The sequence below is a fragment of the Rhinatrema bivittatum genome, chromosome 2 (assembly GCF_901001135.1).
Source record: "Rhinatrema bivittatum chromosome 2, aRhiBiv1.1, whole genome shotgun sequence".
Classification (NCBI taxonomy): domain Eukaryota; kingdom Metazoa; phylum Chordata; class Amphibia; order Gymnophiona; family Rhinatrematidae; genus Rhinatrema; species Rhinatrema bivittatum.
In genome coordinates, this window is record NC_042616.1 from 137,107,100 (window position 1) to 137,131,936 (window position 24,837).

General features: G+C 44.1%; 1 protein-coding gene across 1 annotated transcript in view; it reads right to left on the minus strand.

Moving 5' to 3' along the window:
• GAD2 (glutamate decarboxylase 2) overlaps nt 1-24,837 on the minus strand; it is a 159,190-nt gene that overhangs the window by 57,913 nt on the left and 76,440 nt on the right. Inside the window, exons 10-11 of the mRNA XM_029592613.1 lie at nt 4,434-4,550; nt 3,150-3,214 (exon numbers count right to left, since the gene is read on the minus strand). Of these exons, the coding sequence (XP_029448473.1) occupies nt 3,150-3,214; nt 4,434-4,550 (182 nt within the window). The remainder of the gene's footprint in view (nt 1-3,149; nt 3,215-4,433; nt 4,551-24,837) is intronic.

Consider the following 24,837-nt stretch of genomic DNA (forward strand, 5'->3'; position numbering starts at 1 on the left):
TTAGATGTTATCCTTTAGTGTGAGTATTAGGGGTCATACCAAACATAATTTCAGTTCATTTTTCCTGCCGTTTTTGGGGTGGGCCATTTTGGGTCCACACCCGGATCATAGGTTTTTAATTCATTTTGTTTAAAAAAAAAAAAACCTGCTGCGAGAACCTGCCCCCCCCCCCCTTTTTTTTTTTTACACAATTCAGTATTAACCAGTTGGCCCATGCTGATCCACCCTAGTCCACCTTCCCAAGCCCATCGCATGTCTTACCAAAATATCCCTGGTGATCTAGTGGGGGCTCAGGAACAGCCTCCTGCACCCAGGCCTGGCAACTGCCATTATGTAAAATGGCGTTGGCTGCCCTTTGTCCCATCATGTGAAAGGGGCTCCCAGTGCTATTGGATTGCCACCCTTTTGCTCTTTCCCCAGTTTTACACATTGGATCAGGTAGAGATAAACCAAACCCTTGCCCAATTTGATGCTGAGATGTAGCTGTCAGCCATACGATACTCCTGCCTGGATCCACCACCCTCCCAATCCCTAGCTAGAAGCAGGAGTTGTGTTTAAGTGAATGTCATCTCCTGCTGCCATGGGGCCAGTCTGGTAGCTCTCTCTGCAAGACCAGACCAGTGGCAGCAAGACATGATGTTCTTAAACTTGACTTTTGCTACTGCCTACAGCCCACGTCATGACCATAAGCAAAAAGTGATGGCATTGCCTCCCTCCAAAATGTAAGAGGACTCATGACCCAACAGCTGCCAATGGAACCCATCCTGTTGGTGGCTGAAGACAGAGTGAGGCCTGGCAGGTTGTCACAGAGTAGGGGTGTGCATTCGTTTGCAACGTATTGGCAATCTGCAATATATATGCCATATTTGTTGTATTCGTGGGGGTCACGAAATGTATGGCGAACCCCCACGAATACAACGTATCACAAATAAATAAATCCCCCACCCTCCTGACCCCCCCAAGACTTGCCAAAAGTCACTGGTGGTCCAGCGGGGGTCCCAGAGCGATCTCCTGCACTCGGGCTGTCGGCTGCCAGTATTCAAAATGGCGCCGATAGCCTTTGCCCTTACTATGTCACAGGGGCTACCGGTGCCATTGGTCGGCCCCTTTCACATAGTAAGGGCAAAGGCTATCGGCGCCATTTTGAATACCGGCAGCCGACGGCCCGAGTGCAGGAGATCGCTCCGGGACCCCCGCTGGACCACCAGTGACTTTTGGCAAGTCTTGGGGGGGGGGGGGGGTCAGGAGGGTGTGGGGTTGTAGTTAATTAAATTTAAAGGGTTGGGATGGGTTTTTTCTGGGAAACAAATACATATGTAACTAATGAACGGATCGGGGTCCCCCGAGAACGGATGCAACGGATTTGGGTCCCGACAAATACGAATACCAAATGGGATGAAGCCGTCCCTGCTGCACATCCCTAGTGGGCACATGGCAGCACTCTGTGCCTGGTGCTGTTAGTACCAGGGAGGCAAAATTTCAAAAATCTCTGCATGGCTCCATGTGCATGCAGAGAATTGATATAGTATTTCAGACCCTGCATGGACCCATCTGTGTAAGTTATAAAATATACCTATCTCCGGAAATTAAGTATGTGCTTACTTTTTCATGCATGCACTTGCATTTCCAGTTTTGCTGGGTAGGCTCATTCCAAAATGCAAGACAGCCACATTTCATGACCAGGTTGATCTCCCTGGTCATGACCAATGGGGAGATGCAGTTCCCTTTCGGGGAATGTGGAGGAGCAACCAGACCATTAGAGAGGCCTAGCAGGACCTCCGCAGAAAGCTAAACCATGGAGTCTCAAACTTTGGAGTGTAAGTACCTGAAGGAAACATGCTGGTCAAAAAAAACAACCCAAAAAACCCAACTATGAGCAACCAGGATGGATGTGCAAAAGCACATAAACTAGTTGCAGTTCTTTGTAGTCTGCTTGCAGTTTTGCACAGAAGCCTGGGAGAAGGTTGCACGTGTAAAGGTCCATTCTCACACATGGGCGCGCTGCGGTTATATGCAGCCCCAATGTCACAGCTGCCAGCGTGAAAACTTTCTGTTTGAAAACTGGATCAGAAAAAGAATATGCACAGACCTGCATCTGCTGTTTGTGGGGGCACTTTTTCTGGTGACATTGTGCACGTAAACATGTGCATGTAATTGTGCCTGAATGCGTGTAAGAAGTAACCACTCCTTGACACTGCCCCCAGGTCCGCTTCCTTTCTCTGCATGTAAAAGCACATACAGGGGCGGATTTTAAGAGCCCTGCTCGCGTAAATCCGCCCGGATTTACGCGAGCAGGGCCCTGCGCGCCGGTAAGCCTATTTTACATAGGCCTACCGGCGCGCGCAGACCCCGGGACTCGCGTACGTCCCGGGGTTTTCGGAGGGGGGCGTGTCGGGGGCGTGTCGGGGGCGGGCCCGGTCGTCGCGGCGTTTCGGGGGCGTGTCGGGAGCGTTTTGGGGGCGGGTACGGGGGTGTGGCTACGGCCCGGGGCGGTCCGGGGGCATGGCCGCGCCCTCCGTACCCGCCCCCAGGTCGCGGCCCGGCGTGCAGGAGGCCCGCTGGCGCGCGGGGATTTACGTCTCCCTCCGGGAGGCGTAAATCCCCCGACAAAGGTAAGGGGATGGTTTAGACAGGGCCGGGCGGGTGGGTTAGGTAGGGGAAGGGAGGGGAAGGTGAGGGGAGGGCAAAGGAAAGTTCCCTCCGAGGCCGCTCCGATTTCGGGGCGGCCTTGGAGGGAACGGGTTAGGCAGCGCGGCTCGGCGCGCGCCGGCTATACAAAATCAATAGCCTTGCGCGCGCCGATCCAGGGATTTTAGTGGATACGTGCGGCTCCGCGCGTATCTACTAAAATCCAGCGTACTTTTGCTTGAGTCTGATGCGCAAGCAAAAGTAGGCTGATCGCGCTTCTTTTAAAATCTACCCCACAGTGTATACTAGCTGTACACATATACTATTACACAGAGAAGGTAGGCAATTTTGAAAGAGCCCATTTCCATGTGTAAAACACTGTTTTGCCTGTGGTAATGCAATTGAAAATTGTCCTCCCAGTGTGGTACACAAAAGCAGCTCTGTTATAGTGCAGAAAGATTATTTAATATGTACACTGTTGTGTCTGCTTGATATTAAATAGTACATCATTCTTTGCCTACCTATCCGCACCATTCAACTTCCATCTGTGCTTCCTGGACATTAGCAGTCCACCACCCCATGCTCCCTGAGAAAAAAGATAAGAAAATAAATGAAAAAACATTGAATAGCAGAGCAGTCTGTATTGACTAAATCTGTCATTGAAATTCTCTTGTCCCTCTGAATATGTTTCTAGCAAAGCACATCGCTGCATAGAGAGAAGTTCCACTTTCCTGGCAAGCAGCAAGAGATGTTGTTCAAAGTTATGGGCATATGGCAGACAGGATATACTTATTCTGGGACAAGTGTCTACAGCTTCTCTTGAAGAGATAGCTAAAACTAATCACACCATCAGCTCATTCTCTATCTGTCCACATCCGACTCTATCTCAGTATAATACCTCAGCCTTGAATGTTCAACAGCCATTCAATGATTTTCTCTTACCCAACTACTTTACTGGCTAGCTTTTTAACTTTTATTTTAACTTTTATTTTGGATGAGGTAAAATGGCATTCCTTTTCTTCCATCTTATCTCTTGAACACTTACACCTGATTGTGACTTGTATGGAAGCAATCTGTGTGCTTGATTCCAGCAAAGGACAAACATGAATATACAAATCTATACGTTCACTTTTCTATTATTTTTAAAATTTGTGGGTGAAATGTGAACCCGCATTTAAAGAGTATTCTCGCAGTTGAATTCGCCGCATCAACTCTTTCGAAAAGGCTATCGATTTGATGACCCGTGATTTCCCCTGACGCAGGACTACGGTCCGAAACATGGCCATGTCGGGACTTGTGGGACTTCATTATTGTGGATGAGTATTCCTTCTTCATTAGCCATGCAGTATTAATGGGAAGTTTCCCTATAATTTTCGTATCGACTTTTTAAGAAAATTTAGAAAAATTAAGTAAAAGTTTTGCAGGATTTATTAAAAGTAAATTAGACCCCTATGGTAAACGAGAAGATATTTAATATGTTTTACTCGTGAATAGAGGGTCTTACATTAGTAATTTGGCGACAGAGTGCTTTCTGTAAAAAGTGACCAATACATTTATTCTTTTGTTATTGTTCACATTAATAGTTTAGGCCCATGAATGGAGCTGTAATATGTAAATGAGTAACATTTGGTGAAAATAACAAAAGAAACTGTGCCTGTGGATCATACTTCATCTCTGGGAAGGAGAGAAAAGTCCAAGTCTCTACCCCAAATAGCACCTTACTGAGGAACATGCTGTGTCATACAAAGATGTTTGGTGAGAGTGGAATTTCATACTTTAAATGCAGTTAAAAAATACATACTTACATCCACATGCATCCAGATCTTGTATTTCTTGCAAATATCAGCAATAGCTATGAGAGGATCAAATGCACCATAGACTGTGGTTCCTGCCGTGGCACTTACAAAGAAAGGAACAAATCCCTACAGATATGAAAAAAGAAAATAACATATGAAATAAAATATTTTTGATACATTTTGAGAACAATTTTCAATTAGCCCGCATAGCTGCAAATAACGCAAGTATTTTTAATGCACCTATTTAATGCGATTTTTGGGGGGAGACACAACTCACATTGTTTTCTTTAGGAAATTAGCAGCTGCAAAGTATGCACAGAGGATCATTTTCAAAGTAGTGTTTTACCCGCAGAAATGGCCCCTTAGAAAACTGTGCAACCGATATACGCGTAAAATGACACCAGTACACACAGTGCACACTTTTATGCCCATAGGGGAGAAGCGTTCCAGGGGGTGGAGTCTGGGCAAGACTGGAACCTTCATGCTTACTTTTCAATTTTAGACAATACATACATAAATTCTCTCAGCAAAATAGCAGGCGAACTTGTGCGCATTTGGTTTTGCTAAAAATAAATAAAAATAAATAAAAATAAATAAATTTAAGTGTAAGTTTTGCTTTGAAAATTGCTCTAACTTTATGTGGCCTATTATAAAACTACCACTTAAAATAGTCTATTTATGTTGCACCTGTTATGTGTGCAGGTGACCAAGCGAGGATGAATTAGTGCTTGTACAATAAATAATCACCTTTGCGCGTGCTCTTTTACAAGTCCAACATAAGCATACCCAGAGGACTGCCTCTTTTTAACAAGGCTAAAGGTCCATTCACTACGGTAGCCACACACATTTGAAGAGGTCATTCCTTTTACCTTGGTAAATTCCTGTTTACTGTCACAAGGGCTGGAGTGAGGAAATACTCTCTCAGGAGCAGGGCAGGACCACAGGACAAGAGCTGGGCTGGTCTTCTGCCTAGCCAGCCCTTGGGTGCTGGGGGTCAGGAGGCCTTAACTGGACAGGCTGGGTAGGCTGGACAAGGCAGGGCAGAGACAGGCTGGACATTGTGGACAGAGACAGAGGCAGAAGCAGAGGTCTAGGTGTAGATACAGACAGGGAGCCAAGAGCAGGAGATTGGAAATGGCAAGGATTGAAGACTGGAGTAGTCAAGGACTGGAGACTGGAACAGATGAGGTGCTGAGGACTGGATGTTGGAGCAGGCTGAGGTCTGAATCCTGGAACAGGCAAGGGGCTGGACACTGAATATTGGAGCAGGCTGAGGACTGGATACTGGGGCAGGCTAAGGACTGCATACCGAGCAGGGACTGGGCTGGATACAGATAAAGACTTGGTTAAAGCAAAGCAGGGAAAGGATACTGAGGACTAGACTGGGCAGGGCACAGCAAGACCAAACAAAGATGGGACTAAGCAAGGCAGATTAGGGCAGGACTGAGACAAGGTTAGGAACAGATAAGGACAACATAAAAAAGGAACACAGAAGCATGAAGGCAGCAAGGCTGGAGGCCCAAAGGCCACTGAGCAAGGTAAGGCTTGAGTAGGTCACAGAGCTATGCCTAAGGAAACAGAAGGCCTGGAGGCCACAAGGTATGGTAAGGCCTGGTTAGGCCACAATCAAGGAGTAAAAAGCAAGGAACAAGAAGGCCCATAGGCCACAGGATAAGGCAAGGCTCAGGTAGGCCACAAGACATGGAGCAAGGCGCAGGAAGGCTTGGAGGCCACAAGGCATAGAGCAAGGTAAGAAAGGCCAGGACAAAGAGTCAAGAGTGAGTCAATGAAATGGCGTCTAGGTTCTGGCAAGGCAGAGTTAAATGGGGCTGGAGCTTGGGTGTTATGCAGGCAGCAAGGTGGAGCTTGGCAAGGCTGGAAGTGAAGCTTACTGAGGAACCCTGGTGGAGAAGAGGCTGCATCAGGTGGGTGAGTAAATGGCTCGGGTAGCTTGGAACAAAGCTCGCTGGTGAGACAGTACCACAACAGGCTGGATCAGGGTACAGTGAAGCTGCATGGTAGGCAAAATCGAGACATTCACCTTGTGAAAAACCTTTGAATGTTGGCCTCTCCAAGTAATATCTAAATATATGGCAAATGCAGATTTACAACAGATGAATACATTTCTGTTGTAGGTGCTTATCTAGCCTGTCTGAATAAGTCGGAAATTCACTGGCTCATGGCACAGTTTCTGCATTGGGCTTAGCAAAATACTCTGTAAATTCAAATGTCCCTTCGTGTTTTTAGCTGATAACCTGAATTGTGATTGTAAATATTGAAAATGCTGACTACAATCTAAAAATTTCCATAGGTCATAAATATGTTACTGGAATTTTATTTTAATACAAATTAATGTCACTGTATGTTAATATTACAGCTTTGGCCTGCAGGTGGCAGCAGATTTCCAAGGCTGTATAACTATTTCAACTAAAGAAGATAAGCTTCAAATTGTAAATCTCCAGTCTTGAAAAAAATTATGCTGTATAGTAGGGATAATTTGATTCTTTTAAATTTGAGCTAGAAAATTGTAATAAAATTTCACTTTAGGTTTCAGAAATTTTAAAGCATGCACAACTTAAAACCTTTATTCATGTTTAAATGAATAAATGAATAAATGAATGAATAAATTTAAATGAATATACCATCCAAATTATCAGGCTGATGCAATACAGTATGCTTAGCCGAGTGCACTGGTTAACCCGTGGTTGGACGCGTGTTTTGGACGCGCATCCACAACCCCTTATGCTATAAGTGGAATAGCGCATCCAAAATGCACGTCCAACCCCCCGCGAAGCTGATAGCGCTCATCACATGTTAGCTTTTCTCCACCAATGCAAAATAAAAATGTGTGCCCGACGAGCACATTTTTGTCCTCAGAAATTAAGGCCTGCCCGGAGCAGGAGTTAATTTTTGAGCGGCCCAAAAAGTATACAAAACTACTGCTTTTCTGTACTTCCTGCAACTTAATATCGTGGCGATATTAAGTCAGAGGAACAAAAAGGAGAAGAAAGTTTTAAAAAAAAATTATGCAGCTCCAGTGCCGAGAAGGCACTGGAGCCGCATAATTTCCTCTAGTGCCTCTTTTTTACCATGGCAGCTGATTTAAATATTAAAAAGGACACCCCAGAGAGTTTGATTGGCGCGCGTTAGGAGAGCGGGCGCTCAATCATGAGCGCCCATTGTCCCTGCACCAATATTGCATCAATATGTCAGCAGAGAAATAATTGAACTGTCCACCCCCAGACTTTGGAAGAAGTCTCTTGCCAACAGATAAAATCCTTATTAGAGCTGAAGCATTTTAATTAATTCATTAAAACATGCAGATGTGTGTTTTATCATTGCAGGATGACTCTCATAAAAGTTTTTGAAAAGGAAATATTGAGGTCGATATTTAGTGCCACTTAAGCCAGATATGTTTGGACTTATTTGGCTAAGTGGCACCATTTCAATATTTAGCTGTGTTCAGCTGCAGCTATATAGCAGGATAATTGTTTATCCAGCTAAATAGTTACCAGCTAAGTGGGGTGGGAGGGACAGTGAATTCTGAGTCAAAGCTATTTTTCCAATTAATTTTGCCAAATAAGTGCCGATATTCAGCCCCATCTGGCTAAGTTAGCCAGATAAGTTATGCTTGCTATTGGGAAGGTTTAAAGTTAGCTGGATAAATGTATCTGGCTAACTAATAGATAGCCGGATATAATCAGTGACATCGCTATGCCACTGAACATCACAGCTAAGTTAGCCAGAAATATTTAGGTAGCTTAACTTGCTCACCCAGGGAGTGGCTGAATATGGACCTCACAGTTTTCTTTACAAGTTGCCGTTTTTTAAATTTATAGTGGCTTTTTCAGGACACAATGATAGGAAACTGCAGCTTTTCACAGCTACCATTTTATGAAACTGTGACACGAGGGCTGATGCTAAACAATGTGCTCAGCCCAGCACGCTGTTTACCCTGCAGTTGGACATGTGTTTTGAATGCGCGTTCACAGCCCCTTATGCTAAAAAGGGATTCATGCGTCAACACGTGCTCAACACACCGCAAAACTAATAGCGCTCATCACATGCAAATGCAAGTTGATGAGGTTATTAGTTATTCACCCCACACGCAAAAAAACAGTGTGCCTGACCCGCACATTTTTACGCTCAGAAAGTTGTATAGAAAAGCAGAAAATACTGCTTTTCTGTACATCCTCTGACTTAATATCATGGCGATATCAATTCGGAGGAACTAAAAGTTTAAATATTTTTTTTTTTTAAAAAGTACCGGTGGTCAAGTTAGGGAAACGGATGCTTAGTTAACGAGCATCCATTTTCCTAACCCATGGCTGTGCACCAGTTATGAAAAATGACACTCGTAAAATTGAGCGTCCGCTTTCCTAACCGCAGACAGCTGACCTCTCCTGGGCGCCTGCTGCCAAGGAGGCACTAGGGGGGCATGCAATCGACCCTAGCACCTCCTTGGCAGCACGACCCCTCTTTTAATTATTGAATCTTGCACCCAGGAAAGATGCCTGAGCGCACGTTAGAAAAGCCGGCGCTCGACATTAAGTGCCTGCTTGACGCACTTTTACTGCATTGGCCCCAGCGGGTGAAGAAGGAGATACATTTAGTTAATCCCTGATAAAGGCGATGTGATTGCCAAAACATTTGCCGTGTCAGTCATTTTGAGCAGGAGCACTACAGTATGAAATCACTTTGGAGCACATGGAAGAGAAATACTTTTCACGTCTATTTGCATTTGATCATATCGAGATTTATATATAAGGAAGGAACAGTTAAATTATTTGATTTATAGTGCTGCCTACTGATCCTGTCTAAACCCCATCATGGGCAGATTATTCCATTATGGCCCAAGTATTGTTCTGATACCATATTTTTAAATTAATTTCCTTTGCATCTCAGTTCTTCAGTATTAGATCCCTCTTTATAACAATCAATGAGGCTTGTGTACTAGGGATGTGAATCGTGTCCTCGATCGTCTTAACGATCGATTTCGGCTGGGAGGGGGAGGGAATCGTATTGTTGCCGTTTGGGGGGGTAAAATATCGTGAAAAATCGTGAAAAATCTAAAAATCTAAAAATTGCAAAACCGGCACATTAAAACCCCCTAAAACCCACCCCCGACCCTTTAAATTAAATCCCCCACCCTCCCGAACCCCCCCCCCCAAATGAGTTAAATAACCTGCGGGTCCAGCGGCGGTCCGGAACGGCAGCGGTCCGGAACGGCAGCGGTCCGGAACGGGCTCCTGCTCCTGAATCTTGTTGTCTTCAGCCGGCGCCATTTTCCAAAATGGCGCCGAAAAATGGCGGCGGCCATAGACGAACACGATTGGACGGCAGGAGGTCCTTCCGGACCCCCGCTGGACTTTTGGCAAGTCTCGTGGGGGTCAGGAGGCCCCCCACAAGCTGGCCAAAAGTTCCTGGAGGTCCAGCGGGGGTCAGGGAGCGATTTCCCGCCGCAAATCGTTTTCATACGGAAAATGGCGCCGGCAGGAGACGACTGCAGGAGGTCGTTCAGCGAGGGTTCCGGCGCCTCGCTGAACGACCTCCTGCAGTCGATCTCCTGCCGGCGCCATTTTCCGTACGAAAACGATTCGCGGCGGGAAATCGCTCCCTGACCCCCGCTGGACCTCCAGGAACTTTTGGCCAGCTTGTGGGGGGCCTCCTGACCCCCACAAGACTTGCCAAAAGTCCAGCGGGGGTCCGGAAGGACCTCCTGCCGTCCAATCGTGTTCGTCTATGGCCGCCGCCATTTTTCGACGCCATTTTGGAAAATGGCGCCGGCTGAAGACAACAAGATTCAGGAGCAGGAGCCCGTTCCGGACCGCTGCCGTTCCGGACCGCTGCTGGACCCGCAGGTTATTTAACTCATTTGGGGGGGGTTCGGGAGGGTGGGGGATTTAATTTAAAGGGTCGGGGGTGGGTTTTTAGGGGGTTTTAGTGTGCCGGCTCACGATTCTAACGATTTATAACGATAAATCGTTAGAATCTCTATTGTATTGTGTTCCATAACGGTTTAAGACGATATTAAAATTATCGGACGATAATTTTAATCGTCCTAAAACGATTCACATCCCTATTGTGTACTAAAGTCAGGGCTGTTGCAAGGTAGTGACTTCTGCCTTGCTCCCGTCCCCCCCTCCCGATCACACCGCCCCCACTGGTCTCGGCCCCGGCTCCTCCTACTTTGTTCGCGCCGCCCACTGTATGCATCTCAGGGCTACGAGCAGTGCGTGCTGCTCGCAGTCTGACGAATTTCTACTCCTCTTTGCCATTAGCGGTTCTGCTCATGGCACCACCTGGCTGCTCTTTGGCGCCCCCTAAAGGTGGGCGCTATAGGTGACTGCGTAAGTTTGCCTAATGGACACACTGGCCCTGACTAAAGTGCATATTTTTATGTATGTTTTAAGTGTGATATTTTTCTACACATACAAAAGAGACCTGTAGAAAAATATTTCACATACTTTTTCTACAGAAAACTTCACAATGACTTACAGTTAAAGCTTTATGTGAAATTGGTCTTGCAAAGTCAATTTCATTATGCACTGTTTATGAGCTGGTTTGCATTATTTTGCCTCACAGCAACTCACTAATAATAAATTTAAAAAATTTACAAATGTAAAAACACACACACAATTTTACTATTTGTGAAGCTGAAAAGCTTTGCAAAGTCTGCTTCTTGTGATAAAAGGAAAAATAGTGCATATAATCACAAATAGGGGTAGATTTTAAAACATGCGCAAGTGCTACCCAGCACGCACACATGGACTCGCAATTTTATAACATGCATGTGCCGAGCCCATGCTGCCTTCCCCTGTTCCCTCCCTTGGAGTGGCCTCGGAGGGAACTTCCCTATCCCCCCACCCTACCTTCCCTTCTCTTCCCCTACCTCCCCCGTCCTTTCCCCCTATCTTTCTCTTTCTTTTCTTCTGTTGCAAAACTTACTTTAGCCCTGGGGCCGAAGTAAGCTGCGTGTGCCGGCCGACTGCCTCTGGCCACGCCCCTGCCCTGCCCCGCCCCACCCCCGGACTGCCCCTTTTGCAAGCCCCAGACTTACACGCGTCCCGGGGCTTTATGTGCGTCGCCGGGCTTTTTGAAAATAGGCCCAGCGCGCATAACCTTTTGAAAATCCGGCCCATAATGCGCCGATTTGCCATTTTTTCATGTTGAACGGACTTCGCAAAATTTATCTCTCTTTACCACATCGACATCTCTGACTCGTAAGTTACCTTCAGGTCTAAACGGTCCTAATATTTTCAACTCTTATTTCAAAATCTTCTAGAAGTTTCTCAATAAATAAAATATTCAAATGGGAGTTGAAAGAGTTGACCCAGTTGCTTGGTGGTAAGTGCTTTGACACCTACTAGTCAGACTTGGGTTTGCATTAGCTAGGTTCTAGAGGGATTTAATGACTCACTTTTCCTGTCTGAACTCAAGACAAGATACCAATTCATATACAGTTTGTAGGTCCCTTCCCTAGTGGGCTTATGCAAATTAAAACAGGATAAAACAGTAGGGTAGCCTCAATAGTCGCCAAAAGCTTCAATCTTCTGTTTCTTACAATTCAAGTTTGCATCTGAGACAAGGGAGAGTGAAATGAGTTGTCCAAGGTCACAAAGAGTATCAGTGGTGCTTCTCAGGGTGGTGCTTTAAGCACTACATTCCTTCTTCGCTCCAGAGAGCTGTGCTTTGTGGCCCTGAGCCAAGGGCTGTTACTATGATGGCTGTGCTAACTTGGACAGCACATTTAAAAATAAGGTCAAAACCTCAGACAGTTGTGAATGAAAGCTCATGGCATCATAGCCAAGTATCAACGTGAAGCTGTAAACTAAAAGGAGAAAACTGCAGGGCAACTCCTACTCAATCAAACAGGAGCTGGAAACCATAACTGATTCTGATTCAGAATCTGAAAAAGCATGGAGACTGGCAATTTAAGGGATAATTTTCAAAGTCATTTATAGGCATGAAACATGGTTTTATGCATGCAAATGGCTGTTCTAAAACTGACCTGGGTTCAGTGCACTTAATAGCATGCACATAACCCAGTGGGACCATATATATTGTTCCGCCACAGAAAGATGTTGGACATCATCACAATCTTTAGTTGTTCTTTGAGGCCATATGTGCACCAAAATAAGGGTCATACTATAATGAAGGCCTACATCTTTCTATGGCAGAAAAGATCCTAAATGAGAAATTCAGAGCATACATTGGCAAGCATTTAAACTAGAAGATGCGGATGGCAAATACAAGTGGATCAATTCAGGATGTAATCCTGACAAGCATATGTAGATAATGGGGAAAAAAAATAAATACTTTTAAACAAATAAATACATTTATATCCTACCCCTCTGAATAGTTCACAATACAAAGTAAATAAAAACATATTAAAATACAAAACAAAAACAAAGTTAATTACAAAATCTGATATAGATGAAATAGTATTAGCAGGGTATAGAGCTGAGACAGATAATTCTGCTGGAATGAAGGGCTGGAGATAATCCAAGGTGTTAAATGATTGCTTGAATGGATAGGTTTTTAGTGCATGCTTGAAACATTTAGGGTCATTGATGGTGCGGCTTGCAATGGTAATGAGGTCCAATAAAGTGGCCCCCACTATGGAAAATGTGTGTTTGCGAGTCTTAGACTATCAATCCAATTTCGAAGAAAGAACATCAAGTAAATTCTGATTGGTGGAACAGAGATTTTGAACAGGAGCATGAATCTTTAAGAAAGAATAGTGACAGCCAATTTGTAGCAGACTCACCAGTGAATGGGAAACCAGGAAAGGAAAAATAATATGGAGGCCACATGGTCATGCAGTCTAGTACCTGTAAGGAGTCGTGCTGTAGCATTCTGGATTTGATGAAGAGATCTAAGTGCATAAATTGGAAGTCCCAATATATAGAGTGTTACAATATTAATCCATGGCTGAGAAAGTTAAAGATTGCAGGACTGTACTAAAACCTTCAGGACTAAAAAATGGATGGAGTTTCTTGATATTATTTATTTATTTATATTTATATTCTGCTTTTCAGCACTTCAAAGCGGATTACATTCAGGTACTAGTTCATTTCCTGCAGCAGGGTAGGGGAGGAGATCAGGTATAAGATTATACAGTGTATAATTGAACCAAAAAGAAATAGCTGGTAAACTATGAGCATAAAAGTCACAGTCTAAGCAATAAAATTCCAGTTCTGCAAACCCTAATGGTGGAGATAGACTTAGATACCACACACCGAAACGAAACCTCCGATCCTCTAACACTGGTCTTCTCCACATCCCCACACCAAAAGAAGCACATCTATCCTCAACAAGAGAACACGCACTGTCCATAGCCGGACCCTCACTTTGGAACAACCTTCCAGCACAACTCAGATCGGAACCCTCAACACAGCTCTTCAAAAAACTCCTAAAAACCTGGCTCTTCCGCCAAGCTTTCCCCCAATGACCCTATCCCCCCACCACCTTCCATCGCAGCACCACACTTCCCGTCCAACCCTTGTCACATATAGTCTCTGATTCCTTGTTACCCATGACGCATAGTAAATGCATAAATGAATAACTAAATAAAGAAATGAAACCCTTTTATACATTCTTTGGTGCACAACTCTAGGGCATATTTACAGAGTCCTTGTAATAATCCTAGACATACAACCCTGGTATATAACCATTGTATATAGTCCCCTTGTGTTATAACCACTGTATAAAAATCCACTGTATTTTAAAACCAACACTTATACTAACCTCCCTCTCCCTCTACGTAACCAACCAAATATGGCCCTTAGTGACCTTGGACAAGTCATTTTACCCTCCATCGCCTCAAGTACAAAACTTAGATTGTAAACCCTCTGGGATAGGAAAATACCCACAGTACCTGAATGTAAACCGGTGTGATATCTCTGATCGAATGTTGGTATATAAAAATAATAAATAAAGAAATAAAGAAATATTGTTCTAATTACAGTGACATGGTTCAGTGAGTCTCATGAATGAGGTATGGCCATACCATACCATATGGCCTTAACCATTAAGCCTTATGCTTCACTTTTGATGCAACTCCAACATTACTCTCTGCGTCAAAGGCAGGGGGGGTGACAAGAAATTTGAATCAAACAGTTACCAACAAGGGCCCTGAACTTGGTGGTCGGTGAAACAGATAAGTATGGGAAAATAAGTGTGGGAGCTTGCTGGGCAGTCTGGATGGGCTGTTTGGTATTTTTCTGCCATCATTTCTATGTTTCTATATTTCTGTGTTACTGAGTTATATAATCTGTATAGAAAGGGGAAAGAATAACTCTTTATGTAAAAATATATATATATATTAATGCAACTGAAATGCAGGGAGCATAGGGAAAGGAAGAAGCACTGTGGACTATCTTAGAAAGAGGCAATGGCATTTCCCTCCAGACTGGTGTAGTCTACAGACCTCCAATCCAGATGGAGGAATTACACAGCGATCTGGCTGAAGATATAAAAGTGGGAATGAAGGGAGAAACGTTGTTGGTAGGAGACTTTAACCTGTTGGATATGGGTGTCCATCTGAGCAACGGAGATCATCAAATGGCATGTTTTCATATAATGGCCGAGGTGGAGAGAAATCACACAAAGTTCAAAGTCTTAGATTTTAAAAATACTGACTTTGGTAAAATGGCAAAGTACCTTAACTAAGAGCTGGCAGGATGGGAGGATATAGGTGAAGTAAAAGAACAATGGGCTATAATAAAATGAGGGTTTTTTTTTCATTTCATTTCATTTTCATTTATTAAAATGTATTTAATGCTTAACACTTGCGGCCTAAGCAATGTACAAACTAAACATATTATCAAAACCAAATTCATACACATTTATGGTCATATAAATGAGCAAACAAAATTTGACTTTATTTGAACTACTGTACACCAAAATGGTGACCTCCGCTGAAGAGGGAGGCATGAGACTTAATTAACTCCAGTGCATCCCTAGTAGACATCGTCATTTTACAGAAGAAGACAGAAGAGGACATCACAAGAGGTGTGGGCTCCAACCCCTGGGTCTGGACATCGGTCTAGGCATTGGGACCTGGCCTCCAGGCTGGTTCCTAGCCGGTACTGGGGCCCAGTGTCATGCCTTGGTCTGGGCCAAGGCCCCAGCATTTGGACCTGGCCTCAGGACCACAACTTGGTGACAGGCCTGGGCCTTGGCCTAGGCTGAGGCCCAGGCATCAGGATCAGGCCTTCAAGCCTGGGCCTTGCATAGGCCCTGGGCCGAGGTCACAGTGCCCGACCGTGGCCTAGGCCTACATAAGGCTGATGCTTTAACCTGGCCCTAGGCCTTATCATTGGATCCCCCAGGACCAAGTACGTGAAGTTTGGAGAGGTTCCTGGGCCTCTCATTTTTTCAGGTGGGAGGGATGGGTGGTGGGAACGGTAGGCCTCGGGAAGCACTGTTTCTTTTTTTTTCTTTTTTTTTAATTTTTATTTCATTTTTTAAATAAAATAAACATTAAATTAAAAAAAAAATTAATGTGGGAACCCCCCAAAAAATAAAAGCAAAAACAAAATGAAATTTTTACCTCTTCCCATCTCTACTATAATTTATTTTTAAAAATAAACTAGTTCATTAGCACTGTCAGGCTGATACAGCGCACTGTTAGCCCATGTTTTTGACGCGCTATTTTTACCCCTTATACAGTAAGGGGTAATAACGCATGGAAAACGCGTCGCCAACCCCCCCCCCCCCCGAAACTAATAGCATCCGTAACATGCAAATGCATGTTGATGGCCCTATTAGTTATTCCTGCGCCATACCGATAGTAAAATGTGCAGCGAAGCCGCACATTTTACTTTCAGAAATTAACGCCTGCCCAAAGGCTGACGTTAATTTCTGCCAGCACTGGGAAAGTGTACAGAAAAGCAGAAAAAAACTGCTTTTCTGTACACCCACCAACTTAATATCATAGAGATATTAAGTCGGAGGCCCCAAAATTTAAAAAAAAAATTAAAAATCAGCCCACGGTCCGTGGGTCAGAAGACGGATGCTCAATCTTGCCGGCGTCCATTTTCCGAACCCGTGGCTGTCAGCACGTTTGAGAACCGACACAGGCAAAATTGAGCGTCGGCTGTCAAACCCGCTGACAGCCTCCGCTCCTGTCAAAAAGGAGGCGCTAGGGATGTGCTAGTGTCCCTAGCGCCTCCTTTTATCTTGGGCCCTCATTTAAATACAGAATCGCTTGCCCAGGAGAGTGGCCTGGGCGCACATTGGGAAAGCGGGCGCTCGCCTCGGAGATCTGGCTCTCCTGCTGATTTTACTATATCAGCCTGTGTGTTTGTAGATGATTAGCAATCCAGGTAAGTGAATTGCTATAAGATCCTAGTATTCTTAGTAAATGTTCTGTGAATGCCTTTGTGAGAAAAAAATTGTTATGAGGTGGTAATGTCCTCAGAAACCCTCAGAAAATAGCTTGTAGATAAGGTTCTTTCTCAAGCAGAAACCCAGTTGGCAGGTAGAAGGTTGCCAGGAGAGTGTCATGTGCTCAGGTTAAGGTGAGGCCATGCATTGCATTCTGAGACCCTCAAGTCGCCAAGGCTTTAAGCTTTGGTTGGTAGTAGTGATAGAGCAAAGGCATTATTGACAGATATCCTTTTTCTGGTGGCATTGATGGGATAATCAGGCTCAGTGTGTGGGCGAAGGATCACTACACACTGTGTGGTTCAAAACGGGTTTTACTCTGCAACCTCCAGATACAGAGCACAGTGAACAACGGCAATAGCAGGAAGTTTCCCTCTCCTTTGTTAATTTTTGTTTGTAGTGTTAGGAAAGTAGCTGGAACCTGATGGTGAATGACAGTGATCCTGAGTCCACGGACATTCCTGTCCTAGTGAGACAGAAGTATCAGTATGTCCTGAGTCCTACTCCTGGAAGAAAACAAGATCACTTAATGGAAAGGGCCCAAGCACTAGTGGGACCTGATGCTATGTGGCTGAAATGTTTCATATTGACATGCAGCTTTATAAGGAAGAGTGAGAAGATCTAGAGTGAGAGGATCTAGAGTGAGAGAAGGGCAAGTAATCACATTCATCAATGACTCTAGTTCATCACTCATGGAGAAGACAGAAACTGGCTATATAGCCTGCATACAGCCCAATATGTTCATCCAGTTTGATGATACCAAAGGTGATATTAATAGCTATTTAAATATCTTTAAAAAAAATCTGCTGTTTACATGAGATACCTGAGAAGGACTGAGTGAGGTATCTGGGAAGAAAATCACTGGGAGGGCACACAAGATATTTCATGAACTGTCCCTGGAGACATGCTCCCAGTTTGGGCAGGTTTGTAGAGTCTTATTGAATCAGTATGCTATTATCCCTGAGACCTTCAGAACTAACCTCCAAAACCTGTAGAAAGGGGCAGATGATACTCACAGTGAGTCTGTAATCCAGTTACGATAGCCACCCAACTAATGGCAGAGTGGGGCTGAGTTTAAAAGCCGAGAGGGCTGTCGTGACTTGATGGTTCTGGTACAGTTTCTGTAGAGATGCTGTTTGGAGACTTGGGATAATGTCAAGATCACCAGTTTTGTATGACAGGAAGGGCAGCTGAGCTAGCTGATCTTTTTGTGGCTAAACTGTCCCTAGTTGTCAATGAAAAGTCAACAGTATGTGCAAGAGCAACCAGCCAAGGTCCCAAGTCTAATGCTCCTATGACATCAGGGTTAGTCAGCAAAACCTTCAGTTCTCTTCAGAAACCTAAGTACTTTAGACATGAGAGACTCTGTTATCAGTGCAAACACACAGAACATTTCAAAGTGGATTGCCTGACAAACCAAGGCTCCCATAAGGATCACTCCAGTCTCTGCATCAAAACTAGTAGCCTTTGTGGGTAACCCTGATCTCAAGGAAGGGGGTTCACATAGTACCAGCAATACCTGGAGTTACTGATGCCTCATCAAGCAAGGAAGCAGTGAATCTTCCACAACACTGCAGCACTCCAGTAACTGTGAATCAGATCCAAGTAACTAGGCTTCTGGACATTGGATCTAGCATTTCCTTACTGTGATCAGAGCTGGGGCCAACAGGTGAATTTCTTCCAGGGTATACTGCAGACATTGTTCTGGCTAATGGAACCTGAGAGACTATACCTATTGTCTGTGTATGTCCAAACTGGGGAACTAAACCTATCATGGAGAAGTAAGTTTAATGATGAATCTGCCAGTAGTAATGGAACCAACCGCCAGTACTTATGGAACCAACATTGGTCTGGTAAGCCTTACTCTAGATAACAGAGCTAATATTGTTTCCATGGTAATTGAATTCAGACTTGGGCAGCCCAACAGTGGAACCAGAAGAGATCCCCCCCTTTAGTTCCAGATTCTGAGCCAGTCCAGATGGAACCAGCTGACCTTGGAGCAAGGCAGAATTATTCTTCAATTCCAGACATATCAGTTCCTGAGATGACCAGGGTGGTGAGTATGGGAAAGCCTGACATGTCTGACACACCCATTGACTAGACCAGTGACCCTGACCTGATAAAGTCCTTGGCTGAGACCCTTTTAGTTGTGGATACTGACATAGGGCAGAGACTTGCTTGAAAGGAACCTCAACATACTGACCCTGACCTAGAAGGCTTACGCCTGGAGGCTGACCAACTGTTAGATACAAATAGGCTTGACTGTATCCTATGGAAAGATGGCTTACTAGACAGGGGGGGACTAATTGTATCAAAGGTAATCAGTCCTGGACAGGAGGCAGATGATTATAGTGCCCAGGGCATATCGGGAACAACTCCTGCAGATTACATTTGACATTCCACTAGCTGAATACTGGGAAGTGACACACACATGTACCAGACTGACCACTCACTTTTATTGGCTAGAGGATAGGTAAGCTCCAAGTCCCTACCAATTACAGAATAGCAGTAGATAGCTGCACTTAGCCACACTGGGAAATGACATATACTGACAGTGGTGGACTTTGCAGCCAGGTACATTGAAGTGGTAGCCTTATTCTCTATAGAAGCAGGGAAGATAGCCACTGCCCTGCTAGAGATATTTTCCTGGGTAGGATATGCCCAAGAGATACTCTCAGAAGAAGGGACTCATAGTGGAGTGAAATATATCACTACTACCCCATATTACCCTGAAATTAATGGATTGGTAAAAAGATTTAATGGACTTTAAAGAAAATGTTTAAAAACTTTGTGGAGTCAGGAGAAGGGGACTAAGAAAGGTATCTGTCCTACTTACTGTTTACCTACAGGGAGATACCCAGAAGGCCCCTGGATTTTCTCCATTTGAGCTGCTTTATAGCAGAAGGGTGAGAGGAGGATCCCTTGAGCTAGTGAGAGACACTAGGAGGGGAAAGGTGGCTTCCTCAGATCCCTCTGTACTTGACTATGTGGTCAATATGCAGCAGCATCTGGAAAACCTCATTGGTTTTGTCCAAGATAATTGCAGGCAACCAAACAAAACAAAGAACCTGGTAGAGAGTTTTAGAGGGCCAGCAAGTACTTGTCTAAATCCTAATATGTCAAAATAAGCTTCATGCTAAGTGGATGTGGCAATTGGTGCCTGAATAATACTAAAGTTATATCTATGGATCTTTAAGATAGAGAATATCATAATCTCCATGTAAATATGATAAAGGCTTATGCTGACTGCACAAATTTGATGCTGGCTGTATGTAACCCACCAGAGAAGAGTCAAGATAGTAACCCCTTACCTGATATCCGAGAGGAAGCATTAGAACATAGGAATCACCATACTGGATCAGACCAAGGGTCCATCAAGCCGAGTGTACTGTTTCTAACAGTGGCCAATCCAGGTTCTTATGGCCTGGATTGGCCACTGTTGGAAACAGGATGCTGGGCTTGATGGACCCTTGGTCTGACCCAGTATGGCATGTTCTTATGTTCTTACCTGGCAGGATCACAAGTTGTAGATTGATTCCATGCTGCTTACGCTCAGGGATAAGCAGTGGCTTTCCCCAAGTCTACCTGGTTAATTACAGTTTATGGATTTTTCCTCCAGGAAATTGTTCAAATCTTTTTGAAACCCAGCTATACCAACTGCCTTTACTACATCCTCTGGCAATGAATATCATAGCTTAATTGTGCATTGAGTGTAAATATGTTTTCTTAGATTTGTTTAAAATGTGCTTCTTAGTAAATTCATGGTGTGCCCCTTATCTTTTTATTTTTTGAAAGAGTGAACACCAATTAGCCTTTACCTATTCCACTCCACTCATAGGGGCGGATTTTCAGAGCCCTGCTCGCCTAAATCCGCCCAAAACCGGGCGGATTTAGGCGAGCAGGGCCCTGCGCGCCAGTAAGCCTATTTTACATAGGCCTACCGGCGCGTGCAGAGCCCCGGGACTTGCGTAAGTCCCGGGGTTCTCCGAGGGGAGCGTGTCGGGGGCGTGTCGGGGGCGGGCCCGGTCGTCGCGGCGTTTCGGGGGCGTGTCGGCAGTGTTTTGGGGGCGGGTATGGGGCCGTGGCTACGGCCCGGGGCGGTCCGGGGGCATGACCGCGCCCTCCGTACCCACCCCCAGGTCGCGTCCCGGTGCGCAGGAGGCCCGCTGACGCGCGGGGATTTACGCCTCCCTCTGGGAGGCGTAAATCCCCCGACAAAGGTAAGGGGGGGGCTTAGACAGGGCCGGGTGGGTGGGTTAGGTAGGGGAAGGGAGGGGAAGGTGAGGGGAGGGCAAAAGGAAGTTCCCTCCGAGGCCGCTCCAATTTCGGAGCGGCCTCGGAGGGAACGGGGGCAGGCTGCGCGGCTCGGCGCGCGCCGGCTATACAAAATCGATAGCCTTGCGCGCGCCGATCCAGGTTTTTAGCAGATACGCGCGGCTCCGCGCATATCTACTAAAATCCAGCGTACTTTTGTTTGTGCCTGGAGCGCAAACAAAAGTAGGTCTATTCGCGGAGTATGAAAATCCGCCCCAAAATTTTTTAGACCTTTCTCAGATCTCTCCTCGGCTGTCTCTTCTCCAAGATGAAGAGCCCTAATCTTTTTAGTCTTTCCTCATAAGCAAGATATTCCATCACCTTTTCAGGCTTTATCTGAAAAGTCTGTGCATGAAATTGTTCTTGGAATGCAGTTATCCCATTACCTAGAAACAGCAGCTAGAAGCAATATTAAACACATACGCTGACCTATTTTCTACTAAACCAGAACTTACCCGCTTTGCTATGCATAATGTAGATATGAGTACCATAAACCACTGAAGCAGACTGCTTTCAAAGTGTCCACCGAAGTTGAGAAGCATATAAAAAGGGAGATAGATGAGATGTTAGCGTTAAGTGTTATAAAAGAAGTCTCATAGTTCTTGGGCTTCTCCACTAGTTCTTGTTCTCAAGAAATATTACTATCCACTTCTGTGTAGATTATAGGAAATGCAATGAATATAGTGCACCTGATGTCTATCGAATGCTTTGGATAGACAGATTGTTATAATTCTTAGTGGGGGCCAAGTACCTAGTATCTTAGTTGTCGATACTGGCAGATTCTTTGATCAACTGGTTCTCTGGAGTGAATCTACCTTTACTACCCCATTTGGTCTGTATGAATATATAGTGAAGATTTTTGGTATGAAAAAATAACCTGGTACATTCCAGTACCTGGTCAATCAATTGTTAGATGAACATCAAGAACATGCTAGGGCATATCTAGATGACATCATTGTGTATAATCAAAGGTAGCATGATGATCTGACCATTTAACTGGGATATTGGATTGGATCTAGGAGGTAGGCCTGACAATCAAAACCAACATGTGTCAGGTAGGAATGGCAGAAGTTCAATATAGGATACAGAGCAGGAGGAGGACAGTTAAACCCTGAGACAGTCAAAATAGAGGCAATACAAAACTGGCCCATTTCCCATTCTAAGAAGCAGGTTTTAGCCTTCTTAGAGACAGCAGGGTATTTTAAAAAGTTTGTGACCCAGTATAGTGCAACGGCCACACCCCTGACAGACCTGACTGAAAGGAGTCTATCCAGCACCGTTTCCTGGTCACTAGAATGTAAAGTAGCCTTTCAAGCACTAAAGAATATGGGGACAATATTCAGCTACTGGCCAGCTTGCAAAGTTAGCCAGATAAACTCGGCTATCTTAAAAATAGCTGGATACTTGTATCTGGCTAACTTTAGGACTACACTATAGCATGACCAGAGTTAGCTGGATACGTTATCCAGCCAGCTCTGAATATTTGAGTTAGATGGATATCTTATTTAGCTAACTTAACTGTATCCAGGAATGCCCCCAGAATGCCCCTATGTTATTTAGCTAAATTTAGCCAGATAAGTGCCCAAAATATTCAAAAGTCGACATTTAACTGGATAATGCAAGTTATCTTGTTAAATGCCTTTTGAATATGGACTCCTGTGTTGGCTCCTTTTACAGTATTGCCTGCATCAGACGATAATTGTTAATGGTCAGTACTAGGTAGTCTTAGATATTTTAGACAGTTTTTATATGGGATTTAACAAACAAAAGTCATTTTCTTTTTCTTCTTTTGGTTTCTAGCAGCAAGCAGGTGTTTCTTGTCTTGCACAGAAGTTACAAACCACAGCAGGAACCTTGTGGGGTTGGGGAAATATATAAGCAGTATAAATTTGAATTCAGCAGCTTTAAAATGTCATGCTAAAATATTAGAGTAGAACGTGAATCATCAGCATGTGGTGCTTACAATCTGGCCTTTTGGTTGACAGAACTCAGAACATTGCAGAAAGATATCTGAACAACTAACTGCAGATGCAGAACTATGGAAATTACTGTTGAAACATACCATGATCACCAAATATGGTCTGACACTTAACTAATTCCATAAGCAAAATGTGTTTGCCATCCAATCTGACTTGAAATGAACTAGCTACCTGACAATACCTCTGATAAACAAAGCATCCCCTTGGTCAGAGAAGGTCTCACTTACATTAGGACAGCAAACTCAGTCATATCTGTCACCTATCTGAAAGAATTAGCCACAGAATACCAATATTCATTACCAAATACCAGCAATCAGGAACCAGATACCTTTGCTGACAGGATAGGCTTCACCTACAGTGATCACATACAAAACTACAAGCAGAGAAATAATTGCAACAGGCAACAGGAAGTGCTGAGAGCTGAAGACATTGCAGAGGATCTTGACAACACCAAGGCATGTCCTGCTAAAGACTTCAATTGGCCAATGACTTTTGAAGTAGATGAACTTTAAGTGATACGAAACCTAAATGGGGGTTAGATATTTCTTTTGAGTTATCGCTCGACAGAAATATCTAATATCCAATTAAGTTTTGTATCACCTCAACTTCAGAAGTAGATGAGCTCTCACATCTTTATTGCTACAGGGTATAAATGAAGGTCTGATCTTTGTAACACAGTTTTGGCATGGCTTCCTATTGTGTCCTAGTCAGTTTGTATTTAGGAAGAAGCCTGGGAGTAGAAGAAGTGTTTAAAAAATGGGTTACCTTTACATAATCACAGATCTGTGGCACAGACTGACACTTTAACTTATGGCATGGGAGCTGTACTAAATCAAGTGGACAATAAAGGAGAGGAACACATATTGTGTAACTTAGTTTTAAACTTCTGAACAGAGAGGTTGCCTACACCATTATTGAAAATGAATGCCTGACCTTTGTGTGGGCACGTCAAAAACTGAAGCCATATAAATATATGAACAGGATTTTACTGTTATCACAGATGATAAAAGAAATGGAATGGCTCCCCTATGGTGAGAGGCTATACAGGTTATGGATAAAACAGGTAAATAAAGGATGGTCATCTACCATTTCAAATACTACTATAACAAGTGGACACTCCATGAACCTATCAATCAGCAGATTTAAAACAAATTGTAGAACATACTTTTTCATTCAGTTCACAATCAAGCTGTGGAATCTGTTGCCAGAGGATGTGGTCAAGGCAGCTAATTAGAAGACAGTTTCTCAATGTCCAACTGAAAGCAACAGCAATCCCATACTAAGTATCATTGGATGATGTCAACCACTTGTGTGGCTATTTGTAGCTGCTTATTCATGGAGAAAGCAGAGTTTCTTACCTATAATAGTTGTTCTCCATGGACAGCAGTACAAATCAGCCACACCAACCCACCCACCTTCCAGAAGCTGAAGCATATTAGGGGAAATATCTAACAGAGCTCACGTGTTGGCAGTAGTGTGAGAACAAAATGAGGTGAGAAGTCTTTTTTCAGGGATATCAAAGAATGGTGGAATGGTAAGATTAAAAAGTGATTGGGAGCAATTTGTGGAAGGGACAACAAGAAAGCAGAAATTCTAAACAAATACATTTATTCCTTGTTCATTGAAGAAAACCTTGGAGAAGATCTACTAATGGTTGGCAAGGGTACAGAGTGAGATAGAGCTCATACCATTCGTGGAAGAGGGATTTTGTATGGAACTAGGAAAAC